Source organism: Periplaneta americana, chromosome 1 (assembly GCF_040183065.1).
Source record: "Periplaneta americana isolate PAMFEO1 chromosome 1, P.americana_PAMFEO1_priV1, whole genome shotgun sequence".
In the NCBI taxonomy this organism is placed as follows: Eukaryota; Metazoa; Arthropoda; class Insecta; order Blattodea; family Blattidae; genus Periplaneta; species Periplaneta americana.
Window position 1 is genome coordinate 10,523,276 of NC_091117.1, and position 25,563 is coordinate 10,548,838.

General features: G+C 40.3%; 1 protein-coding gene across 1 annotated transcript in view; it reads right to left on the reverse strand.

Annotated features, from left to right (window-relative positions):
• LOC138704730 (replication factor C subunit 2-like) overlaps nt 1-24,430 on the reverse strand; it is a 313,672-nt gene extending 289,242 nt beyond the window's left edge. Inside the window, exons 1-6 of the mRNA XM_069832940.1 lie at nt 24,226-24,430; nt 21,454-21,565; nt 16,545-16,673; nt 15,226-15,306; nt 11,502-11,615; nt 9,355-9,466 (exon numbers count right to left, since the gene is read on the reverse strand). Of these exons, the coding sequence (XP_069689041.1) occupies nt 9,355-9,466; nt 11,502-11,615; nt 15,226-15,306; nt 16,545-16,673; nt 21,454-21,565; nt 24,226-24,356 (679 nt within the window). The 5' untranslated portion in view covers nt 24,357-24,430. The remainder of the gene's footprint in view (nt 1-9,354; nt 9,467-11,501; nt 11,616-15,225; nt 15,307-16,544; nt 16,674-21,453; nt 21,566-24,225) is intronic.
• Between the last annotated feature and the right edge of the window lie 1,133 nt (nt 24,431-25,563).

A 25,563-nucleotide genomic window follows, 5' to 3' on the forward strand; every position in this document is an offset into this window, starting at 1 on the left:
GCATCTTTCCTAGTAACCACGGCAAAAATCCAGCAAATCCGTCGCACTTTTTTCTAGGCCCAATTTTGGGGTACCTAACATTTTTGAGTCTCTAAATCCGGAAATAATGGCCGTACCGAGGAACGGGATGCGGCCATGTATTCCCCATTGACTTGCTTCTTACACGATAGCATCAAAATGGCAATCGCGAACACTTTCTGATTTTCGCCGACATTCTAGCCGCCATTACTCCGCAGTACGTATAGTTACAACAAAGCCGATGAGTGCGTTGAATACAGCTCGTCCAACTCTATCTTCAGTATAAAGGACAACTTTCTAGCACCGCGCGTTTGGACGGGAGAGGCCGGCAAAATTTCAAAAAAAGGTCATTTTGACCTTCCAAAACAGACTTTTTTCTACACAAGGAGAACGAAGCGGCTCAGAGGCCCGCACTTTTAACTGTAGCAGCCCAGCATCTTCCCTAGTAACCACCGCAAAAATCCAGCAAATCCGTCGCACTTTTTTCTAGGCCCAATTTTGGGGTACCTAATTTTTTTGAGTCTCTAAATCCGGAAGTAATGGCCGTACCGAGGAACGGGATGCGGCCATGTATTCCCCATTGACTTGCTTCTTACACGATAGCATCAAAATGGCAATCGCGAACACTTTCTGATTTTCGAGAAAATCATTCTACCCGCCATTACTCCGCAGTACGTATAGTTACAACAAAGCCGATGAGTGCGTTGAATACAGCTCGTCCAACTCTATCTTCAGTATAAAGGACAACTTTCTATCCCCGCGCGTTTGGACGGGAGAGGCCGGCAAAATTTCAAAAAAAGGTCATTTTGACCTTCCAAAACAGACTTTTTTCTACACAAGGAGAACGAAGCGGCTCAGAGGCCCGCACTTTTAAGTGTAGTAGCCCAGCATCTTACCTAGTAACCACCGCAAAAATCCAGCAAATCCGTCGCACTTTTTTCTAGGCCCAATTTTGGGGTACCTAACATTTTTGAGTCTCTAAATCCGGAAATAATGGCCGTACCGAGGAACGGGATGCGGCCATGTATTCCCCATTGACTTGCTTCTTACACGATAGCATCAAAATGGCAATCGCGAACACTTTCTGATGCTCGAGAAAAAAAGGGGAAGGCTTTAAACCACTATTCCGCCGACATTCTAGCCGCCATTACTCCGCAGTACGTATAGTTACAACAAAGCCGATGAGTGCGTTGAATACAGCTCGTCCAACTCCATCTTCAGTATAAAGGACGAGTTTCTATCCCCGTGCGTTTGGACGGGAGAGGCCGGCAAAATTTCAGAAAAAGGTCATTTTGACCTTCCAAAACAGACTTTTTTCTACACAAGGAGAACGAAGCGGCTCAGAGGCCCGCACTTTTAACTGTAGCAGCCCAGGATCTTCCCTAGTAACCACCGCAAAAATCCAGCAAATCCGTCACACTTTTTTCTAGGCCCAATTTTGGGGTACCTAACATTTTTGAGTCTCTAAATCCGGAAATAATGGCCGTACCGAGGAACGGGATGCGGCCATGTATTCCCCATTGACTTGCTTCTTACACGATAGCATCAAAATTGCAATCGCGAACACTTTCTGATTTTCGAGACAAAAAGGGGAAGGGTTTTAAACCACTATTCCGCCGACACTTTAGCCGCCATTACTCCGCAGTACGTATAGTTACAACAAAGCCGATGAGTGCGTTGAATACAGCTCGTCCAACTCTATCTTCAGTATAAAGGACAACTTTCTATCCCCGCGCGTTTCGACGGGAGAGGCCGGCAAAATTACAAAAAAAAGGTCATTTTGACCTTCCAAAACAGACTTTTTTCTACACAAGGAGAACGAAGCGGCTCAGAGGCCCGCACTTTTAACTGTAGCAGCCCAGGATCTTCCCTAGTAACCACCGCAAAAATCCAGCAAATCCGTCGCAGTTTTTTCTAGGCCCAATTTTGGGGTACCTAATTTTTTTGAGTCTCTAAATCCGGAAGTAATGGCCGTACCGAGAAACGGGATGCGGCCATGTATTCCCCATTGACTTGCTTCTTACACGATAGCATCAAAATGGCAATCGCGAACACTTTCTGATTTTCGAGAAAATCATTCTAGCCGCCATTACTCCGCAGTACGTATAGTTACAACAAAGCCGATGAGTGCGTTGAATACAGCTCGTCCAACTCTATCTTCAGTATAAAGGACAACTTTCTATCCCCGCGCGTTTGGACGGGAGAGGCCGGCAAAATTTCAAAAAAAGGTCATTTTGACCTTCCAAAACAGACTTTTTTCTACACAAGGAGAACGAAGCGGCTCAGAGGCCCGCCCTTTTAACTGTAGCAGCCCAGCATCTTCCCTAGTAATCACCGCAAAAATCCAGCAAATCCGTCGCACTTTCTTCTAGGCCCAATTTTGGGGTACCTAACATTTTTGAGTCTCTAAATCCGGAAATAATGGCCGTACCGAGGAACGGGATGCGGCCATGTATTCCCCATTGACTTGCTTCTTACACGATAGCATCAAAATGGCAATCGCGAACACTTTCTGATTTTCGAGAAAAAAAGGGGAAGGGTTTAAACCACTATTCCGCCGACACTCTAGCCGCCATTACTCCGCAGTACGTATAGTTACAACAAAGCCGATGAGTGCGTTGAATACAGCTCGTCCAACTCTATCTTCAGTATAAAGGACAACTTTCTATCCCCGCGCGTTTGGACGGGAGAGGCCGGCAAAATTTCAAAAAAAGGTCATTTTGACCTTCCAAAACAGACTTTTTTCTACACAAGGAGAACGAAGCGGCTCAGAGGCCCGCACTTTTAACTGTAGCAGCCCAGCATCTTTCCTAGTAACCACGGCAAAAATCCAGCAAATCCGTCGCACTTTTTTCTAGGCCCAATTTTGGGGTACCTAACATTTTTGAGTCTCTAAATCCGGAAATAATGGCCGTACCGAGGAACGGGATGCGGCCATGTATTCCCCATTGACTTGCTTCTTACACGATAGCATCAAAATGGCAATCGCGAACACTTTCTGATTTTCGCCGACATTCTAGCCGCCATTACTCCGCAGTACGTATAGTTACAACAAAGCCGATGAGTGCGTTGAATACAGCTCGTCCAACTCTATCTTCAGTATAAAGGACAACTTTCTAGCACCGCGCGTTTGGACGGGAGAGGCCGGCAAAATTTCAAAAAAAGGTCATTTTGACCTTCCAAAACAGACTTTTTTCTACACAAGGAGAACGAAGCGGCTCAGAGGCCCGCACTTTTAACTGTAGCAGCCCAGCATCTTCCCTAGTAACCACCGCAAAAATCCAGCAAATCCGTCGCACTTTTTTCTAGGCCCAATTTTGGGGTACCTAATTTTTTTGAGTCTCTAAATCCGGAAGTAATGGCCGTACCGAGGAACGGGATGCGGCCATGTATTCCCCATTGACTTGCTTCTTACACGATAGCATCAAAATGGCAATCGCGAACACTTTCTGATTTTCGAGAAAATCATTCTAGCCGCCATTACTCCGCAGTACGTATAGTTACAACAAAGCCGATGAGTGCGTCGAATACAGCTCGTCCAACTCTATCTTCAGTATAAAGGACAACTTTCTATCCCCGCGCGTTTGGACGGGAGAGGCCGGCAAAATTTCAAAAAAAGGTCATTTTGACCTTCCAAAACAGACTTTTTTCTACACAAGGAGAACGAAGCGGCTCAGAGGCCCGCACTTTTAAGTGTAGTAGCCCAGCATCTTACCTAGTAACCACCGCAAAAATCCAGCAAATCCGTCGCACTTTTTTCTAGGCCCAATTTTGGGGTACCTAACATTTTTGAGTCTCTAAATCCGGAAATAATGGCCGTACCGAGGAACGGGATGCGGCCATGTATTCCCCATTGACTTGCTTCTTACACGATAGCATCAAAATGGCAATCGCGAACACTTTCTGATGCTCGAGAAAAAAAGGGGAAGGGTTTAAAACCACTATTCCGCCGACATTCTAGCCGCCATTACTCCGCAGTACGTATAGTTACAACAAAGCCGATGAGTGCGTTGAATACAGCTCGTCCAACTCTATCTTCAGTATAAAGGACGAGTTTCTATCCCCGTGCGTTTGGACGGGAGAGGCCGGCAAAATTTCAGAAAAAGGTCATTTTGACCTTCCAAAACAGACTTTTTTCTACACAAGGAGAACGAAGCGGCTCAGAGGCCCGCACTTTTAACTGTAGCAGCCCAGCATCTTCCCTAGTAACCACCGCAAAAATCCAGCAAATCCGTCACACTTTTTTCTAGGCCCAATTTTGGGGTACCTAACATTTTTGAGTCTCTAAATCCGGAAATAATGGCCGTACCGAGGAACGGGATGCGGCCATGTATTCCCCATTGACTTGCTTCTTACACGATAGCATCAAAATTGCAATCGCGAACACTTTCTGATTTTCGAGACAAAAAGGGGAAGGGTTTTAAACCACTATTCCGCCGACACTTTAGCCGCCATTACTCCGCAGTACGTATAGTTACAACAAAGCCGATGAGTGCGTTGAATACAGCTCGTCCAACTCTATCTTCAGTATAAAGGACAACTTTCTATTACCCGCGCGTTTCGACGGGAGAGGCCGGCAAAATTACAAAAAAAAGGTCATTTTGACCTTCCAAAACAGACTTTTTTCTACACAAGGAGAACGAAGCGGCTCAGAGGCCCGCACTTTTAACTGTAGCAGCCCAGGATCTTCCCTAGTAACCACCGCAAAAATCCAGCAAATCCGTCGCACTTTTTTCTAGGCCCAATTTTGGGGTACCTAATTTTTTTGAGTCTCTAAATCCGGAAGTAATGGCCGTACCGAGAAACGGGATGCGGCCATGTATTCCCCATTGACTTGCTTCTTACACGATAGCATCAAAATGGCAATCGCGAACACTTTCTGATTTTCGAGAAAATCATTCTAGCCGCCATTACTCCGCAGTACGTATAGTTACAACAAAGCCGATGAGTGCGTTGAATACAGCTCGTCCAACTCTATCTTCAGTATAAAGGACAACTTTCTATCCCCGCGCGTTTGGACGGGAGAGGCCGGCAAAATTTCAAAAAAAGGTCATTTTGACCTTCCAAAACAGACTTTTTTCTACACAAGGAGAACGAAGCGGCTCAGAGGCCCGCACTTTTAAGTGTAGCAGCCCAACATCTTCCCTAGTAACCACCGCAAAAATCCAGCAAATCCGTCGCACTTTTTTCTAGGCCGAATTTTGGGGTACCTAACATTTTTGAGTCTATAAATCCGGAAATAATGGCCGTACCGAGGAACGGGATGCGGCCATGTATTCCCCATTGACTTGCTTCTTACACGATAGCATCAAAATGGCAATCGCGAACACTTTCTGATTTTCGAGAAAAAAAGGGGAAGGGTTTAAACCACTATTCCGCCGACATTCTAGCCGCCATTACTCCGCAGTACGTATAGTTACAACAAAGCCGATGAGTGCGTTGAATACAGCTCGTCCAACTCCATCTTCAGTATAAAGGACGAGTTTCTATCCCCGTGCGTTTGGACGGGAGAGGCCGGCAAAATTTCAGAAAAAGGTCATTTTGACCTTCCAAAACAGACTTTTTTCTACACAAGGAGAACGAAGCGGCTCAGAGGCCCGCCCTTTTAACTGTAGCATCCCAGCATCTTCCCTAGTAATCACCGCAAAACTCCAGCAAATCCGTCGCACTTTTTTCTAGGCCCAATTTTGGGGTACCTAATTTTTTTGAGTCTCTAAATCCGGAAGTAATGGCCGTACCGAGGAACGGGATGCGGCCATGTATTCCCCATTGACTTGCTTCTCTCACGATAGCATCAAAATGGCAATCGCGAACACTTTCTGATTTTCGAGAAAATCATTCTAGCCGCCATTACTCCGCAGTACGTATAGTTACAACAAAGCCGATGAGTGCGTTGAATACAGCTCGTCCAACTCCATCTTCAGTATAAAGGACGAGTTTCTATCCCCGTGCGTTTGGACGGGAGAGGCCGGCAAAATTTCAAAAAAAGGTCATTTTGACCTTCCAAAACAGACTTTTTTCTACACAAGGAGAACGAAGCGGCTCAGAGGCCCGCACTTTTAACTGCAGCAGCCCAGCATCTTCCCTAGTAATCACCGCAAAAATCCAGCAAATCCGTCGCACTTTTTTCTAGGCCCAATTTTGGGGTACTAACATTTTTGAGTCTCTAAATCCGGAAATAATGGCCGTACCGAGGAACGGGATGCATCATGTATTCCCCATTGACTTGCTTCTTACACGATAGCATCAAAATGGCAATCGCGAACACTTTCTGATTTTCGAGACATTCTAGCCGCAGCACAGCATTTTCCCTAGTAACCACCGCAAAAATCCAGCAAATCCGTCGCACTTTTTTCTAGGCCCAATTTCGGGGTACCTAACATTTTTGAGTCTCTGAATCCGGAAATAATGGCCGTACCGAGGAACGGGATGCGGCCATGTATTCCCCATTGACTAGCTTCTTACACGATAGCATCAAAATGGCAATCGCGCACACTTTCTGATTTTCCGCCGGCATTCTAGCCGCCATTACTCCGCAGTACGTATAGTTACAACAAAGCCGATGAGTGCGTTGAATACAGCTCGTCCAACTCTATCTTCAGTATAAAGGACAACTTTCTATCCCCGCGCGTTTGGACGGGAGAGGCCGGCAAAATTTCAAAAAAAGGTCATTTTGACCTTCCAAAACAGACTTTTTTCTACACAAGGAGAACGAAGCGGCTCAGAGGCCCGCACTTTTAACTGTAGCAGCCCAGAATCTTCGCTAGTAACCACCGCAAAAATCCAGCAAAATCCGTCGCACTTTTTTCTAGGCCCAATTTCGGAGTACCTAACATTTTTGAGTCTCTAAATCCGGAAATAATGGCCGTACCGAGGAACGGGATGCGGCCATGTATTCCCCATTGACTTGCTTCTTACAGGATAGCATCAAAATGGCAATCGCGAACACTTTCTGATTTTCTAGAAAAAAAGGGGAACCACTATTCCGCCGACACTCTAGCCGCCATTACTCCGCAGTACGTACAGTTACAACAAAGCCGATGAGTGCGTTGAATACAGCTCGTCCAACTCTATCTTCAGTATAAAGGACAACTTTCTAGCACCGCGCGTTTGGACGGGAGAGGCCGGCAAAATTTCAAAAAAAGGTCATTTTGACCTTCCAAAACAGACTTTTTTCTACACAAGGAGAACGCAGCGGCTCAGAGGCCCGCCCATTTAACTGTAGCAGCCCAGAATCTTCCCTAGTAATCACCGCAAAAATCCAGCAAATCCGTCGCACTTTTTTCTAGGCGCAAATTTGCGGTACCTAACATTTTTGAGTCTCTAAATCCGGAAATAATGGCCGTACCGAGGAACGGGATGCGGCCATGTATTCCCCATTGACTTGCTTCTTACACGATAGCATCAAAATGGCAATCGCGAACACTTTCTGATTTTCGAGAAAAAAAGGGGAAGAAAAACCACTATTCTGCCGACATTCTAGCCGCCATTACTCCGCAGTACGTATAGTTACAACAAAGCCGATGAGTGCGTTGAATACAGCTCGTCCAACTCTATCTTCAGTATAAAGGACAACTTTCTATCCCCGCGCGTTTGGACGGGAGAGGCCGGCAAAATTTCAAAAAAAGGTCATTTTGACCTTCCAAAACAGACTTTTTTCTACACAGGGAGAACGAAGCGGCTCAGAGGCCCGCACTTTTAACTGTAGCAGCCCAGCATCTTCCCTAGTAATCACCGCAAAAATCCAGCAAATCCGTCGCACTTTTTTCTAGGCCCAATTTTGGGGTACCTAACATTTTTGAGTCTCTAAATCCGGAAATAATGGCCGTACCGAGGAACGGGATGCGGCCATGTATTCCCCATTGACTTGCTTCTTACACGATAGCATCAAATGGCAATCGCGAACACTCTCTGATTTTCGAGAAAAAAAGGGGAAGGGGAACCACCCTTCCGACGACATTCTTGCCGCCATAACTCCGCGGTACGTGTGGTCACATCAAAGCCGATGAGTGCGTTGAATACAGCTCGCCGAACTCTATCGGCAGTATAAAGGACAACTCTCTATCCTCTTGCGTTTGCACGGGAGAGGCCGGCAAAATTTCAAAAAAATGGTCATTTGGACCTTCCAAAACAGAATTTTTTCTACACAAGGAGAACGAAGCGGCTCAGAGGCCCGCCCTTTTAACTGTAGCATCCACAAATCTTTCCTAGTAATCACCACAAAAAACCGGCAAATCCGCCGCACTTTTTTCTAGCCTTAATTTTTGGGTACCTGATATATTAGAGTCTTTAATTCCGGAAATAATGGCCATACCGAGGAACAGGATGCGGCCCTATATTTCCCCTTGACCTACTTCTTACACGATAGCATCAAAATGGTAATCGGAAACACTTTCTGATTTTCGAGAAAAAAAGGGGAACGGTTTAACCACCCTTCCGCCGACATTATTGCCGCCATAACTCCGCAGTACGTGTGGTCATAACAAAGCCGATGAGTGCGTTGAATACAGCTCGTCGAACACTATCTCCAGTATAAAGGACAATTGTCTATCCTCCTGCGTTTGGAGAGGCCGGCAAAATTAAAAAAAATGGTCATTTTGACCTTCCAAAATAGAATTTCTTCTACACAAGGAGAACGAAGCGGCTCAGAGGCCCGCCCTTTTAACTGTAGCATCCCCGCATCTTTCCTAGTAATCACCGCAAAAATCCGGCAAATCTGCCGCTCTTTTTTCTAGCCTTAATTTTTGGGTATCTGAAATATTTGAGTCTCTAATTCCGGAAATAATGGCCATACCGAGGAAAGGGATGCGGCCCTGTATTTCCCCTTGACTTACTTCTTACACGATAACATCAAAATGGCAATCGCGAACACTTTCTGATTTTCCACGGACTTTCTTGCCGCCATAACTCCGCAGTACGTATGGTCACAACAAAGGCGATGAGTGCGTTGAATACAGTTCGTCGTACTCTATCTCCAGTATAAAGGACAAGTCTCTATCCTGCTGCTTTTGGACGGGAGAGGCCGGCAAAATTAAAAAAAAATGGTCATTTTGACCTTCCAAAGCAGACTTTTTTCTACACGAGGAGAAAGAAGCATCATTCTGTACAAAAGTCACTGATTTCAAGACAACTGAATGAAAAATGAGTTATTACATAATTTCGTTTCAGCATTTCTTTTGCAGTGTACCTGTTATAAGAGCGCACACAGCTGAACATTTGGAGATATCATGTCAGATGCAACTTTTTTTGTCTCGAGGAAAGAGTAAGACATGTAAACATTTTGTTTCAGACTAATATTACATTGTTTAAGTAAGAAAATGAATGGATTTCACTTACACATACTCGCAGTTGCATCCATAGCCACCTGACAGCATGTTGCTAGCAGGCCTGTTAGCTGCAGGAGACTTGCAAGACTGTCCACTATCCTCAGGTGAGTCAATCCAATTTCCTGTAGAACACACGTGTTAAGATTCAATTACACATCATTCTGTACAAAAGACACCAATTTCAACACAACTGAATGGAAAATGAGTTATTACAAATACTTTTTTCACATTACCCTATTTTCTCGTACTTTTTTTCCGATATACACAAGTAAAAAATACGCGTACACGGCTTATTTAAAATGAAGTTGGCAACATTGCCCAATTTTCCTCCTATCCTAAGGCGAAGCACATGCCATTATCATCCCAATCGGGTATTTCAATTGTTCACATTGTTAAATGGCGTTTGGATTAGCAGTACATGTGTCAGAATCAAGTTTAAGTGTGATAAGTATAGTTTGTGCACCTCATATTTTCAAAAGAAATACTGAAATCAGAAGTAAACACTGAAATACTGAAACAATTGTCTTTAGAGACAATTAATAGTAGGTACCCTCCACAAAACTCGCTTCATTTATACACCGACGGATCCTTAATCTCCAGGGAACAAGGTGCCGGTGCAGGTGTTACGTGCTGTCTCTTCTCACTTTATAGATCCCTTGGATATGGAACAACAAGTTTTGATGGTGAAATCATTGCAATAAGTGAATGTCTCAGGAATCTTCTATGCCACATCAATAAATTTAGGAATGCAGTTATATTGTCAGACTCCAAAGCAGCTATTCTATCAATCGTCTCTAAACACACACCTTCATCTCAAACAGCAGAAATAACTAAAATGCTCTCTCAATTAATATCACTCAATAAAAGAATTGTATTCCAATGGATACCATCCCATTGTGGAATCCTGGGAAACGAGAATGCGGATGCTTTAGCAAAGAAGGGCAGCACTGCTACTTACAGACCTGTTACTAAATCTACGTATTACTCTGTGAAGAGATTTATTAAATCTACATACTTAGACTTCAACAAACAAAATTTGATAACACAATCTCAAGGGAAAAAATGGAACTCTCTGCATCATAATCCACAGTTGATTCCTGATTTACCACGCAAATCGTCTGTAGCTGCATTTAGATTGGCAACAGGCCATGACTGTTTGTCCAAACTCCTGCATAGAATTGGAATATATCAGTCCCCTAACTGCCCATTGTGCAACTCAAACCAAGAAATGGATTCGGAACACCTCAAAATCTGTGCTTCAGTGGCTGGTCATGATAATATCTTTGAGAAATATTGGAGTGCAAGAGGTCAAATGACTTTATTGTCAAACGCCTGGCATTAGAAAACAACAACATATTTTCAATTCTGAAAATGACTACCACTAAAGATAAGAGATTTTGATCCTTTCCTTGAAGTGAAAAACTTAAAATTATCAAAGATGCGGAGGAACATGGAAATCGTGCTACAGCCTGTAAATTTTATGCAAGTGAAAACTGCGTAAGACTGGAGGACCTTCTTCCAGGATAAAATTTATTGTTAACTGAACTGTATTTAATTGTTTTTAACTTGTCGTGAGTACATTTGTTGAAACTTTTATTTTTGTAATATGTGTTTGTTTTATTTTTTATTTCCCACCCCCTATTTTCAAAAGTGGAGTACATGGCTCATTCGAGGGCGTGGATATTCGAGAAAGTACGGTGTGTTTTGCGTGTATCACAATAATTCCGTTCTACTGCCATGTTGTGAAAGAAGTTTATTCTGTAGTGTTCTTTTCTTGAACTATCATTCGAAAGGCATACATCAATAAAAACCTTTAATATGTAACCAAATGAGATGAACTTTGGTTTACTGGATTGCACACAAAACACATTATTCATAATCCCACATATGGTTGGTTCTTATCTAATCTTGCACCCCAATATTTTGGAAAATTGAGTAAATTAAATAAATTACAATATAAAATTTCAGTTCAAAAGGGACAAGAAACCAGGAGAGGGTTAAAAAAAGAAAAACATGGCGTGAAACTTTAACAGACCTCATGGGCAAACAAACAAACATAACGAATTATAAAATACCAAAACGGGGGCAAAAGTTGCAGTGATATTGTAACAGGACACATATGGTGGTCGAAACTGAACAACATTAAGCTACACCAACCTTTATGAAATCCAGCTTCAGTTCCTCAGGCATCTGCATGGTTTTAGTAAACCGAAATATATTGCCGATTATGTCTTCAGCTGCATATCCAAGTTTCCAGAGATGAGATATTATCTGAAGATTGAAGTGTACAATCACAATATAAAGATGAGAAAAGGGAACAAGTAGCAAACAGACGAAGAGGTCAGTCTCACTAATATGGTGACAGAGCAGGAATGTTGTGCTTAACAAAGTAAATGATAAAGATGGGAAAACAAAAATGAACTGGAGGAGGAGGAGGACGAAGACATGAGAAAGAGGGAAGAGAGGAGAGGAAAATGTTGACGACAAACAGCAGGTGAAAGGGACGAGGAAGGGCAGAAGGGACGAGGAAGAGCAGAAGGGACGAGGAAGAGCAGAAGGGACGAGGAAGAACAGAAGGGACGAGGAAGAACAGAAGGGACTAGGAAGAACAGAAGGGACGAGGATGAACAGAAGGGACGATGAACAGAAGGGACGAGGAATAACAGAAGGGACGAGGAATAACAGAAGGGACGAGGATGAACAGAAGGGACGAGGAAGAGCAGAAGGGACGAGAAAGAACAAAAGGGACGAGAAAGAACAAGGTGCGAGGAAGAACAGAAGGAACGAGGAAGAACAGAAGGAACGAGAAATAGCAGTAGGGACGAGGAAGAACAGAAGGGACGAGGAAGAGCAGAAGGGACGAGGAAGAACAGAAGGGACGAGGAAGAGCAGAAGGGACGAGAAAGAACAGAAGGGACGAGAAATAGCAGTAGGGACGAGGAAGAACAGAAGGGACGAGGAAGAACAGAAGGGACGAGGAAGAGCAGAAGGGACGAGGATGAACAGAAGGGACGAGGAAGAACAGAAGGGACGAGGATGAACAGAAGGGACGAGGAAGAGCAGAGGGGACGAGGAAGAGCAGAAGGGACGAGGAAGAGCAGAAGGGACGAGGAAGAGCAGAGGGACGAGGAAGAACAGAAGGGACGAGGATGAACAGAAGGGACGAGGATGAACAGAAGGGACGAGGAATAACAGAAGGGACGAGGAATAACAGAAGGGACGAGGATGAACAGAAGGGACGAGGAAGAGCAGAAGGGACGAGGATGAACAGAAGGGACGAGGATGAACAGAAGGGACGAGGACGAGCAGAAGGGACGAGGAAGAGCAGAAGGAATGGGGAAGAGCAGAAGGGACGAGGAAGAGCGGAAGGGACGAGGAAGAACAGAAGGGACGAGAAAGAGCAGAAAAAACAGGTATGAGTGGAACAGACGAGGAAAAAGGGATGAGATAGAGAAGAAAGGGAAGAGGAGGAGAACATGCAAAAAAATTTAGACACAAGAGCACACTATTTAAATCATAAAGAATGCAAGCAAATTCATTTCAATGGACATCAATTCTTCAGCTTTATCTTTTGTCAGCTCCACCTTGGACAAGATTAAATAAAAGTGAAGCAGAACAGTATGTGTTACTTTGTTACCCACGATCATTCGAGTCTTTCAAACTTATTACTTCGCGTTACTTTCATTACTAATTGCTTAAATTAGTTACTTTCATTGCTGGCAGACATTTTGAATTATACCATGATGTCTGCATGGAATCCCTAAACGTTGATGATCGTTTGCCGTGGTACTGAGTATGTGGGAGTTACAGTCATGTAGATTGTTAATTGGGATTTTTACACCAACACAAATGTCCGCGGAGTTAGCTCTGTAGTAGTAAGTAAATCAGTGCAGTAACAAATACTATGGTTTTCACAATATTTGAGAGTAATGCCTGACCATCTGCTAACAGTTACAATGATTCCGAGAAATACAATAACATAACTCGATGGCTACACAACATCAATCATCAATAACTGTACAAGTATAAAGTCTGATAAACCACATTGAAGTTAACAAAATTCACGTATACCAATATGGATGGAAAAATACATTAGCTGGCTCTACATTATCCATGGAAAGCTTAATCCTAAAAGTAGGATGAAAGGAGAAATCCAATTATTTTCTAATTTAGAATTTGGAAGGATAGAGAACAAATCAAATGCCAAAAAACTCTCCTTCTCCTAGCTGAACTCCAAAAAACACGAAAATCACATCATCATGTTAAGTGAAGATTTTACCTGACGTTCTTCGGTACATCCCTGGCCTTGCAGAGGCCAGTTACTGGTTGGGAGTTAATCATCAACTGATACCCAGTCTAAACCCAAGACTAAGAATAGAGAACAAATCAAAGGCCAAAAAATTTCTCCTTCTCCTATCTGAACTCCAAAAAACACGAAAATCACTCCGTCATGTTAAGTGAAGATTTTATCTGACATTCTTTGGTACATCCCTGGTCTTGAAGAGGCCAGTTACTAATCATCAACTGATACCCAGTCTAAACCCAAGACTAAGAATAGAGAACAAATCAAAGGCAAAAAAATCTCTTCATCTCCTATCTGAACTCCAAAAAACACGAAAATCACTCCGTCACGTTGAGTGAAGATTTTACCTGACGTTCTTCGGTATATCCCTGGCCTTGAAGAGGCCAGTTACTAATCTTCAACTGATACTCAGTCTAAATCTAAGGCTAAGAATAGAGAACAAATCAAATGCCAAAAAGATCTCTCCTTCTCCTATCTGAACTCCAAAAAACACGAAAATCACTCCGTCATGTTAAGTGAAGATTTTACCTGACGTTCTTCGGTACATCCCTGGTCTTGAAGAGGCCAGTTACTAATCTTCAATTGATACCCAGTCTAAACCCAAAGCTAAGAATAGAGAACAAATCAAAGGCCAAAAAATTTCTCCTTCTCCTATCTGAACTCCAAAAAACACGAAAATCACTCCGTCATGTTAAGTGAAGATTTTACCTGACATTCTTTGGTACATCCCTGGTCTTGAAGAGGCCAGTTACTAATCTTCAACTGATACCCAGTCTAAACCCAAGACTAAGAATAGAGAACAAATCAAAGGCCAAAAAGATCTCTCCTTCTCCTATCTGAACTCCAAAAAACACGAAAATCACTCCGTCATGTTAAGTGAAGATTTTACCTGACGTTCTTCGGTACATCCCTGGCCTTGAAGAGGCCAGTTACTAATCTTCAACTGATACCCAGTCTAAACCCAAGGCTAAGAATAGAGAACAAATCAAAGGCCAAAAAATTTCTCCTTCTCCTATCTGAACTCCAAAAAACACGAAAATCTCTCCGTCATGTTAAGTGAAGATTTTACCTGACATTCTTTGGTACATCCCTGGTCTTGAAGAGGCCAGTTACTAATCTTCAACTGATACCCAGTCTAAACCCAAGACTAAGAATAGAGAACAAATCAAAGGCCAAAAAATCTCTCCTTCTCCTATCTGAACTCCAAAAAACACGAAAATCAGTCCGTCATGTTAAGTGAAGATTTTACCTGACGTTCTTCGGTACATCTCTGGTCTTGAAAAGGCCAGTTATTAATCTTCAAATGATACCCAGTCTAAACCCAAGGCTAAGAATAGAGAACAAATCAAAGGCCAAAAAACTCTCCTTCTCCTAGCTGAACTCCAAAAAACTCTAAAATCATAAATAACTTCTGAGTAGAATTATGCATGTGCAAAGAACAAAACACACCTGGGCAGACCAAATGATGTCATAATACATTCCAGCCAGAATATTTCATTACAGTGGCGATCTGGGGCCCAATATTCTGCCTTGGTATATAGAATATCTCTTTCACACAAACTTCCAACATAAACATACCTTGTAAGCCTTTTCAGTGTTTCCATCAACACAATGTTGCAACATTTCCTTCACCAGAAGAGGATGAGGTTCATCACACACCTGAAATTGAAGAAGGATTAACACTGGTGTATCCTTGTCAAGCAGCCATATGTTTAACCAAAGATCTGTGATCACATTACAGTGAAAATGGAGTATTTACCATCAAAACGTAGGATTCGGTATCTACTCAACTGTATAGAGTTTATTAAGTTTTCTGTTAAGTGCTTGTGAGAAATGTAACCCATTTAATCGGTTTTATCACATTACATTCACAGATATTGTACCTAAAGAAGGCTATATAAGACCATTCAAAAGTCACTTCAAACTTTAAAACATTATAAATATTGTAATAATAAATATGGGAAATGCCTGCTATTATTCGCTTAAGAAGTTTTTCCATTCAATCTGCTCTCAAAAAACCTGAATGAAATGATCTATGGAGGTCTGCCTGCCGGATCGCATATTATGGCTCAGCCATAGCAAGCCATCAGCAGGCAGTGATTTGAACATTTATTGTGATTTACTAATTTACCACGACTGCCTCCGTGGTCTGTTGCTGGCTTACAGATCTGGAGGTAGCAGATTCGATTCCAGGGCTCAGCTCTCAGTCAATTTTCCTTGAAGAAGAAAAATTCCCTGGGTGTCTAGAGTCTGGAAATTTGTATGAATGTGAGTGTGGTTGTTAGTGTGCCGGGTTAATATTAATTAACCAATCATCAAAAATATCAGGACTGTCGCTGGGCAGTAACCTGAACACACGTTTCAGCGTCACATTGTTGACAAATAACTCTATTTGTTAGCACAACCATAAAGCATATAATATATGCTATAGAGTTACCAACAACGAAAAAAAAAAAAAAAAAAACTAATTTACCATGAAATAATGTAAACATCGGTATTTTCATTGTTAATCTAAAAAATGAATTCACATTGATGTCACATTCATTTGTTTCCCCTTTAAATTTTATCATAACTGGTTGGATCCTAAACTATTTTATTTTAAACAAAAAATATCAGTTATCCATGACCTACTGTAATTAAGCTTTCATTAAAGAAGGTCATAGGTACTTTTTAATTTTAATTAATTCCAAACACACTCATAATAAAAATACTAATTTAATAAAACAAATGGATGCAGAATTTTTTTCTCTACAAAAAACTTTTTAATAACATATTCTTCTATAATAATTAGGGGAGTTAATATAACAAAATATAAATTTTAGCATTGAAATCGCTGCGGTGCGTGTTCCAAGTCACCCCCAGTATACAGTAAGAGTGTAGTACTCACTGCCACTTACCTTGAAGACATTCTCGCTGCTGACGTGTTTGAAGCCATTGCACGTGGACTGCAGGTTGTTCAGTGCCTGTCTCATGTCTCCCTGGGCAGTGAACACGACAGCTTCTAACCCGTCTTCTGTGTATGAGATCTGCAACAGATTTCACAATATTATTCATCAACTGGCTGCAAAAGGGTATCTGTTGGATACAGGGGGGAGAGCCATTAATCCTTCCCATTGAAAGCTTTAAGGACCAACCTGGACAAATACCCAATGTCCCATCCCTACCTTCCCGTGGTGCAGCTGTTAGTAAGGATAGTTTTACGAGCTGAACTAAAGGGAGGGGCTACTCATCAATTAGCACTGGTCAGCTTGATGAGTTAATGACTGAATTTGGTATAATTTTCCTCTATCCAATACCTAATTCCCTCTTTACCCTTTCCTATCCAATCCTCTGATTGAACTCTTACTTTCTTCGACCCCGACGGCATTAGAGCATCCGAGGCCTAGGGGTTCATTTCCCTTTCCTTCCTCCTCTTTCTACTTTTCTGTTCCTAGTGCTGACCTGCTATGGCACTAAAATCGTCCTCCAGTGGCTTAAGGAGGGAAAGCTGGTGATCAACAAGATCTCCCAGCTAGGTCCAATGGACCCGTTGACCAACAGCACGTGTGGTCCTCCAGACATTCTGGGGGTTGTGTGTGAATGAAGTAGCCATCAAAACGTTAAAATATGGTGTTCACTTAAATCGGCTACAACTTGCCATTTTCAACCTCAAAATCTGTGCTTCAGTGGCTGGCCACGATAATATCTTCGAAAAATATTGGAGTGCAAGAGGTCAAATGACTTTATTGTCAAACGCCTGGCATTAGAAAACAACAACAACAATTCATCAACTCTAAGTATGAGGGCTAGTCTGGAAGTATATTTCTCCTTCTTCCAGTGATGTTCCATTTGGGAACTTCTACATTTGTTTTGAGTCTCTGGAACAATTAACCTGCAAACAATGTGTGCTGTTGCCTATAGTTGCACACTGTTGCCAAACAGTGACTCAAGATTCAAAGTTTGTTCAGCAATAAGACAGTCATCAGTATACTTCAAATAGGTGACACACAAGCGTCTGAGTAAGTGACAGAATACAGTCCCTAATGTTTGTATTCGTAATGTCGCAGGATAAAAGTATATACAATAAAGAAACCAATGAGGAAATTCTAGATAAGAATGAACAAAATTATTAATTTTCTGGGGAAATGGTACCAAAATTAGAAGTGTTTTGATTTTACAAAAGAAAGCCATTAGAATTTTATGTAACTAACTGATGAACTTGTAAGATGTATTAGCATATAATAATTTACAAAAAAAAAAAAAAAAAATGATAAATCATATGATTGAAAACTTTAAAATAAATTTATAATGTATTTGCCAATATGAGAAATCTGTACTTTGGATTTTTTCATGGAAAAATGTAACATTTTCGTCCAGGTTACACCACAATATTTGGGCACAGACACAAACTGAAGACTATTAATCTGTTTATCGATTACAAGAATCATACCTGTCTGCCTCATCCAGGATGATAATTTTGTGTCTCCCTGGTGGCAGGGTAACCTTCTGCTGGGCAAACATTCTGATTTTGTTCCGCACGACATCAATGCCACCGTCATTCGAAGCATTTAATTCCAGAACTGCAGAGCTGAATGCCGGTCCCAGGAGGATACGAGCAAGGCACAGAATTGTGGTTGTCTTGCCTACACCGGTGGACCCTGAGACAAACATAACATTGTGGTGAAAAACAACAACGAAAATTATTATTTTAACACAGGCAATTGATGGGTCAATATCAATACAACTGGCTACAGTAGAAAAAAAAGTGACAGAGAATTCAAAGGATTCCTATAATTGCGTGAAATGTTTCATGCCCTCGGTTGGGTTACTGTGTTGTTTAGATTTTTAATGAACTGGTTTTTATTTGTAAGGATTGTAAATATGATCGAGAGTGAAATAAATTTAATATAATTTATATGTTGTATTAGTAATGATCATTTTCCCTTTATTCCTTTACTGAATATGTACCAATATCAATGGCAAAGAAGTGATACGTCGTATCTACAAAAATAGTCATTGTGTTTAACTACATTATTATTTAGGTCGTGTCTCAAAGCTACATTTTCAGCTGAAGTGAACTAGATTTTTGACTAAATAGCCAGATGTGACATCAGAAGTTACGATCCAAAGCTACATAGTGCATAGCAATCAAGTCCGTAGTAGCTAGTAAACGAAAATGCTTGCTTGATTGATGACTTGTTCACTAAACAAACATGGATACCTCATTAACAATTGGGGGTTATAAAATCTGATGATGCTTTGAAAATAAAATGTGAGTTCAATGTAGAATAACACGTTGACTTGGAACATTGACATTGTTGGTATTTGCGTTACATTTTTTTAATATTGTAACATTTCAGGCTCTTATTTTTTCCACATTTATTTCGATTGTTGATAGACAAACGTAATTTTCATAGATATCTTTTGAACATCTTTTACAATTCTACATCTTTCTACGTTTCTTTTCTAGCATCTCAGAAAATTACCATTCTGTTCATAAAGCTGAGAATTAAGTTTCATGAACTGTTTACTGGAAAACTGTTTATAAACAAAGAATTCGAATTTCCAAAAAATAACAGCTGATAACTCGTAATTAAACTGCATTAGGACACTGCCTTCTTAATTTAGTGCTATACCGTAATTTCATGGCTTTGAGAAAAATAGTCTATGAAGAAGGCCATGATTCCAGCATACATGTTCAAAGCTCTCTAGTGTGCTAGTTGCTAGTTATTAGCATGTAGTATAAACGTGAGCTTTGAGACAAAGCTTTAGATTCACTAAATTATCATTACAATATGTTCACAAAATTGGACAGTTAACTAATACAGTAGAATTCCTCATATCTGGCAACTGTGGGACAAAGCTAGTGCCGGATAACTGATTTTGCCGGATAATTGGAAAATACATTTATAGGTTATGTAAAGACATACTGTCCTGCACAAACATTTTTTTTTCCATGTTTAAATTTACTAATTTTCATATAGATATTTAAAAACAAAGTTTTGAAATACGTACAATGTTTTTTTTTAGTACTAAATACGGTAATGTACATTAATCAGTTCATAACTTATTGTGATGCATAATAGCATAAAAAATAGTAAACGTTTTCATAACCTTATGACAATTTTAAATGGCGGCCATGTGATGTGAAGAGCAGTGTAGCCAATGTCCCAAATATAAAGATGAAGTAGCACTCGATAATTTGAACCTTTTTAACATATCTCTAATGTCTTCTTGTTTATATATACTATCTATCATTTGAATGGAACTTTTACACGCTGTAGGAACAGAGAATTTTACACTTTCCCATTTAGACTCGTCCTTCAAAACGGGCGAGTTCAAGTGGTAAATTTAAAGATATTGTCTCTGCGAATTGTTTGCAAGGCCCAAGTGACAGCTTACCGATCTACACGGACATAACGGGGTTTTCTGTCTATGTTTTCACGCATGAACAATGTAAAGAGTGAACAATATGCGGCATGTGTGACACAAGAAAAACATTCACATCTTCGAGTCTTCTCTTTTGCATGAATGACTTTTTTTTTTGGCCTAGCCAAAAGTGCCGTTGTTTTGGTATTTCCTGTTATTTGGGTGCCAGATACGAGGAATTTTACTGTATTTTGTCCTCGAATAGAAGATATTGCAAAGCAGAAAAATATCGATGGTGTTTAACAGTAAACTTGTATGTAAAAATATAAAATTTTACAGGAGCACAAAAATATATTTTAATATCTCAATAACGAACAAATATCTTACATAAGAGGATATTTCAAATCTTCTTGTAAAGTTTTTATCCATGTCTGAACATAAGATGTGTCTACAGAAAATTTGGGAAAACTTTTCTTTATATGGATAAAGTATAATCTCATCTTTTTTCTTTTTTATTTTACATACCAGGTTGCTGTTCAACACTATTGATATATACAAAGTTTGTCTACTTTGAGAAAAATTAATTTTTAAAACATTTTTTGATTCACCTGCAAATTTACAGACACGAGGCATCACTTTTAGCCATCAATACTGTATATCTGTACAAGTATTTACACTGGAATTCCAGCGTTTCAACTGAATGATCCATTGCTAAGCAAGTCAGAATAATGTGATGTTACTCATTGCTGTTGCTAAGAAACTGATGCCAGAATAACGTCACATAACTCATTGCCAGTGCTCAATAGTATTCATATCAATAATTACTACATATTCCCTTCTAAAGTGTACTAATACCATATACTGTTATATATTCTTCCTCTTCTTCTTGTTATTCTCGTGTTTGTTCTTTTTGTTGAAAATGCATTATGGTATGCAATGACCTCTTTACCAGTATTTTATCCTAACCTTTATAAATAGAAAAAATTCTATACCCAAATTTATATCCAACAGGCTTACATATAAAAGACAGGCATGAAGCTGCATATGAGAAATGTATTCATTATACCAAAAATTTAAAAAAAATACTCATCCAAATTATTCCTCAGCAACAAAGAAAAGCATACTTAAATGCATGGCTAAAGTGAAAGATAGACTACGGCGTGACGTCACATTCTCTGTCATAACATGGCCAACATTGAACAAGTTTATAACGTAAATGCACATTTAACATGAGTTTAATATAGCAATTCCCTTTGTTTTTCAGAACTTTGAACATGTGTTTATATTAGGCGATTGTCAAGATGGCCATGACTGGACCATGATAACCACGTGACCAAATTTGACGTGATTCCAATTTGTACCAGTGTAGTTACAAAGATAGCCTACAAGAATGCATACTGCAATAAAATAGTACAAGAATACACGTTAATAACGATTCTCAGATCTTTCAATACTTACAGCAATAATAATATTTGGTACATTTCCAGTATTAGCAAACACTTCGAGTCTTGCAACAGTATCTTCATTTCCCACAATATCTTTGAAGGTCTGAGGCCTACATTTTTCAATCCTGGAAATATAAATACAATAAAGTGTAAATAAACATAAGCCAAGAAATGGAGTAAGACAGAGCAGCGTCCTGACACCTAGGCTATGGTCTGCAACATTGTAAATAATGAATAAGATACGAAATAAGAATTGAAGAGAAAATTATAGAAAAGATACAAAAACACTGATGTATGCAGTTGACATAATAATTTACAGAGAGAACAGAACACAAAGGATCAAGATTAGAAAAATGGAATAGAGTGATAACTGAGTATGGATTAAATGTATTTACATAGGTTCGATAAAAAGTAATGGCAACACTGCTGTCACGTGACGATGGTGCGTTCGAGAGTTGCCAGCTGTATGGACATGAACAAGGACTGTTAGATGAGTTAGTGTAGCCAGCGGCGACAGTACTCTGTCAATCTACTGCAGTGTGTAGAACATTTACTTTCATAGGGATAGTGCGAGCACCTTAAGACCATGTTTACAAAACTAGAGCAACGTTCCTGGATCAAAATTGAAGTCGTAGTGCACAAGAATGTTTTCAGGGACTGCATGAAGCATATGCCGATGCAGCGTTGCCATATCGCACAGTGGCACGATGGGTTAAAGCGTTCCGGGAAGGCAGGGATGTGAAAGTGATGTTCATTGTGGCATATGACATTGATGGGGTAATACTGTACCACGCTGTACCTCCAAGGCAGACGGAAAACGCGGACTACTGGAACATCCACCGTACTCACCCGATATGATCCATGCGATTACGATTTTTTCACCAAAGTGAAAGAACCACTGCGAGGGACCCGGTACAATACCAGAGATGAACTTATCCGTGCTTTAGGGCGGTCAATACGGAACATCAACAAAGATGGACGCGCTGATGGTGTACGACGCCTTCCAAACATTTGGCAAAAGATAATAAATAAGGAGGGGGGGGCGACTATATAGAAGGTACGTAAATGTTGTACCCCTGTGAATAAAGCCATGTCAGATATATCGAACTGATGCCATTACTTTTTATCCAACCTTAATATATATCTACACTGTGAAGTAACTGTTAGCACATATGACGTGAAACGAGCAGGCCCAAGTTCAAATCATGGTTGGGGTTTTTTTCCGGGGTTCTTCCCTCAACCAATTGAGGCAGAATAGTTGGGTAATTTCCGAAATGGACCTCGGACTCATTTCTCCAACATCAATTCACATATCATCATCATCATCACCATCACCATCACCATCACCATCACCATCATCATCATCATCATACATACCATAGTCTGGGTAAGTTCACGGTATGGCATGCAGTATTTGTACAAGAGCATGGCCGTTCAGCTACCCAATCATTCACAGAATAGGAGTTATGTTTTATTTAACGACACTCGCAACTGCAGAGGTTATATCAGCGTAGCTGGATGTGCCGAAATTTTGTCCCGCTGGAGTTCTTTTACATGCCAGTAAATCTACTGACATGAGCCTGTCGCATTTAAGCACACTTAAATGCCATCGACCTGGCCCGGGATCGAACCCGCAACTTGGGCATAGAAGGCCAGCACTAAGAGAATAGGAGTGATAAAAACAATAAGACTCAGGCTGAGTGCAAGCTTTCGGGGGGTCCCTCCTCCATAAAAGTGGGGTGAAAAAACCCTAATATACAAGGGGAGTCTTACAGTCGTGAAAGGGGAAGCAAACTGTGTACCTATGAGCAGGGATTGCTAGAGTGAGAAAATGCCTACAGCGAGTAGGCCTACTCGTTGACATGGCTGCCGTAAAGTAACATCAAATCCCTAGAAGAATATACAATTTATTAGTTTCAAAACGTAACTCTGTAGTAAAACGTTTATTATGGAATAAAGATATAGGCCTACCTGTAACCTGCGAGAAAATTATGTAGGTCTCTAACTCACATTTTAAAATGCTTCGGAAACATGAACAATGACAAAGAAACATCGAAGCAGAATTCAGGCAACAGAGATGAGATACCTTCGCAGCATAGTACAGAAAACAAAAAAAGATAGAATAAAGAATAAGGAAATGGGTCTTAACATATTGGTAACTGAAAAATTTAAAGATAAACTAGAAGGTAAAAAAAAAAAAAGCACACTGTTTGGGAACGTCAAGTGGATGGGGGAAGGGAGGTATCCGTGCTCTGAAATTGAAATGTAAAAATTAAAAACTGACAGATGTGGTAAAAGGAAAACAAGAATCTGAGCGGGGAAGTGTCTAACAACAAGAGCTGGCCTTAATCTTTTGACTATCCGAGAAACACAGAAATAATTACACGATATTTGCCGCCACCTTTACTGCAAAAATTTAAACCCACACCTATACTGATTGTCATGAACACTCTTGTTACTGTACAGACAGAACGTAAACTTACCTAATTATTATTAAACTGACAATGCTTGATGCATTGCTGTGGTGTTCGGGTAAAGGGGGATAAGTCATTTTTATAGCAGATGGAATTTTGTTCCCAAGATGAACACACAAGTTAAATTATACAAATGAGTGTCCAAAAATCGATGATGTGTTTTGTATAGAAAATTATTTGCAATGAGGGTCCGAAGTTTAATTTTCATTTGTCTCCAAACTCATTTTTATGAAATCTCCCTTTACCCAAACAGTACACAATTAAGCTTTAACATAGGTTAGGTTGGACAAGCAACTACACAATTTATTTACCATGGGACGTTACTCTGACTTTTCCTCTGGTCTGTTTGTTGCGTAGAAGACTTCGATGTAGAAGCTTTATTATTTTCATCGGAACTATCTACTTCCATAATCTCAATACTTTCGTCCTTTTTATTCGACATTATTCCTGCTCCTTCTATTTTGGGTTTTTCATCATCTTGTCATGGATAATTTGCCATTTCCTTGGTATTTAACACTTGGCGGGAAAACTGCAGTGCTGCCAACACATAAATTGTAGCCCCGTCAGTCTATCACCTGGAAATCCGTCAAAATTAAAAAAAGAAAGTAAGACCCACTCAATATATCTATATACAAATAAAATCAAATATTAACATAACTTCTTTAACAATCTTGATCAACATCGAAATTCCGTCACTTTTGACGGAATTTCCGTCCTATTGGCAGCACTGCTGCAAAGCAAATTGTCTCCGTCAGGCTCACCAACGTCCTGACACTTATACAAAGATTACAGCTCCTATTACGTATATTATTGTAATCATGTCGTGATGCATAAAGTAGGGAAACAAAATTTAAGGAATGACATTTTAAATATATCTGTTCCAAATGTTCCTTGTAAGACGTAAATGCAGTTGAGTGACAGCCGTTTTTTCATAGCAATTACAATGATGAGTTTCACCAACACAGAAATATTGAAAAATAAATTTTTTAACAAACGATCAAATGCGCTGTCGTTGTGATGAAAGGGGCAGAGTTTAAGATAAAAAAATTAATAATTGATTAGTATTATCCTGATCATGTATATATATATATATATATATATATATATATATTTAGCCTTCCAAAACTTGAGGGACTTTACAGAGGATTTGCTAGCCACTATTTTTCTCAAACATACCCTTAAATTTTTTTCTTAAAACTTCTATTTTCGGACCTGATGGATAGTGTTAAGTTGCCTTTCAGTATATTCTATTTCTTTAACTGAATTACTCAATAAATCTACGGAAGTTTCTATTTTCTTTATTGAGTGAATCAAGAAACTGAAATTAGCAGATATGAAGGCCAAGTCACATTTTAAAGTAGTGTCAATATTAAATTCTGAATAATCTGAATTGCAGAGGCATCGTCTTTGTCAAGTTCACTTACTACAGATGTAAATGCTTCAAAATGATCTGCGTAATATAACACGGCATTAAGGCAGGTGCCCCAACGTGTGACTACAGGTGTAGGAGGCAATGGAAGATCAGGATTTATCTTTTTGAAAAGATCAATCCGTGATGGTGATTTTTACAGATTTTTTTTTCTCTTGGACACTAACTTGTCCACATTAGGATAAATGGATCGGATTGTTTCACACAATCTATGCAGGGC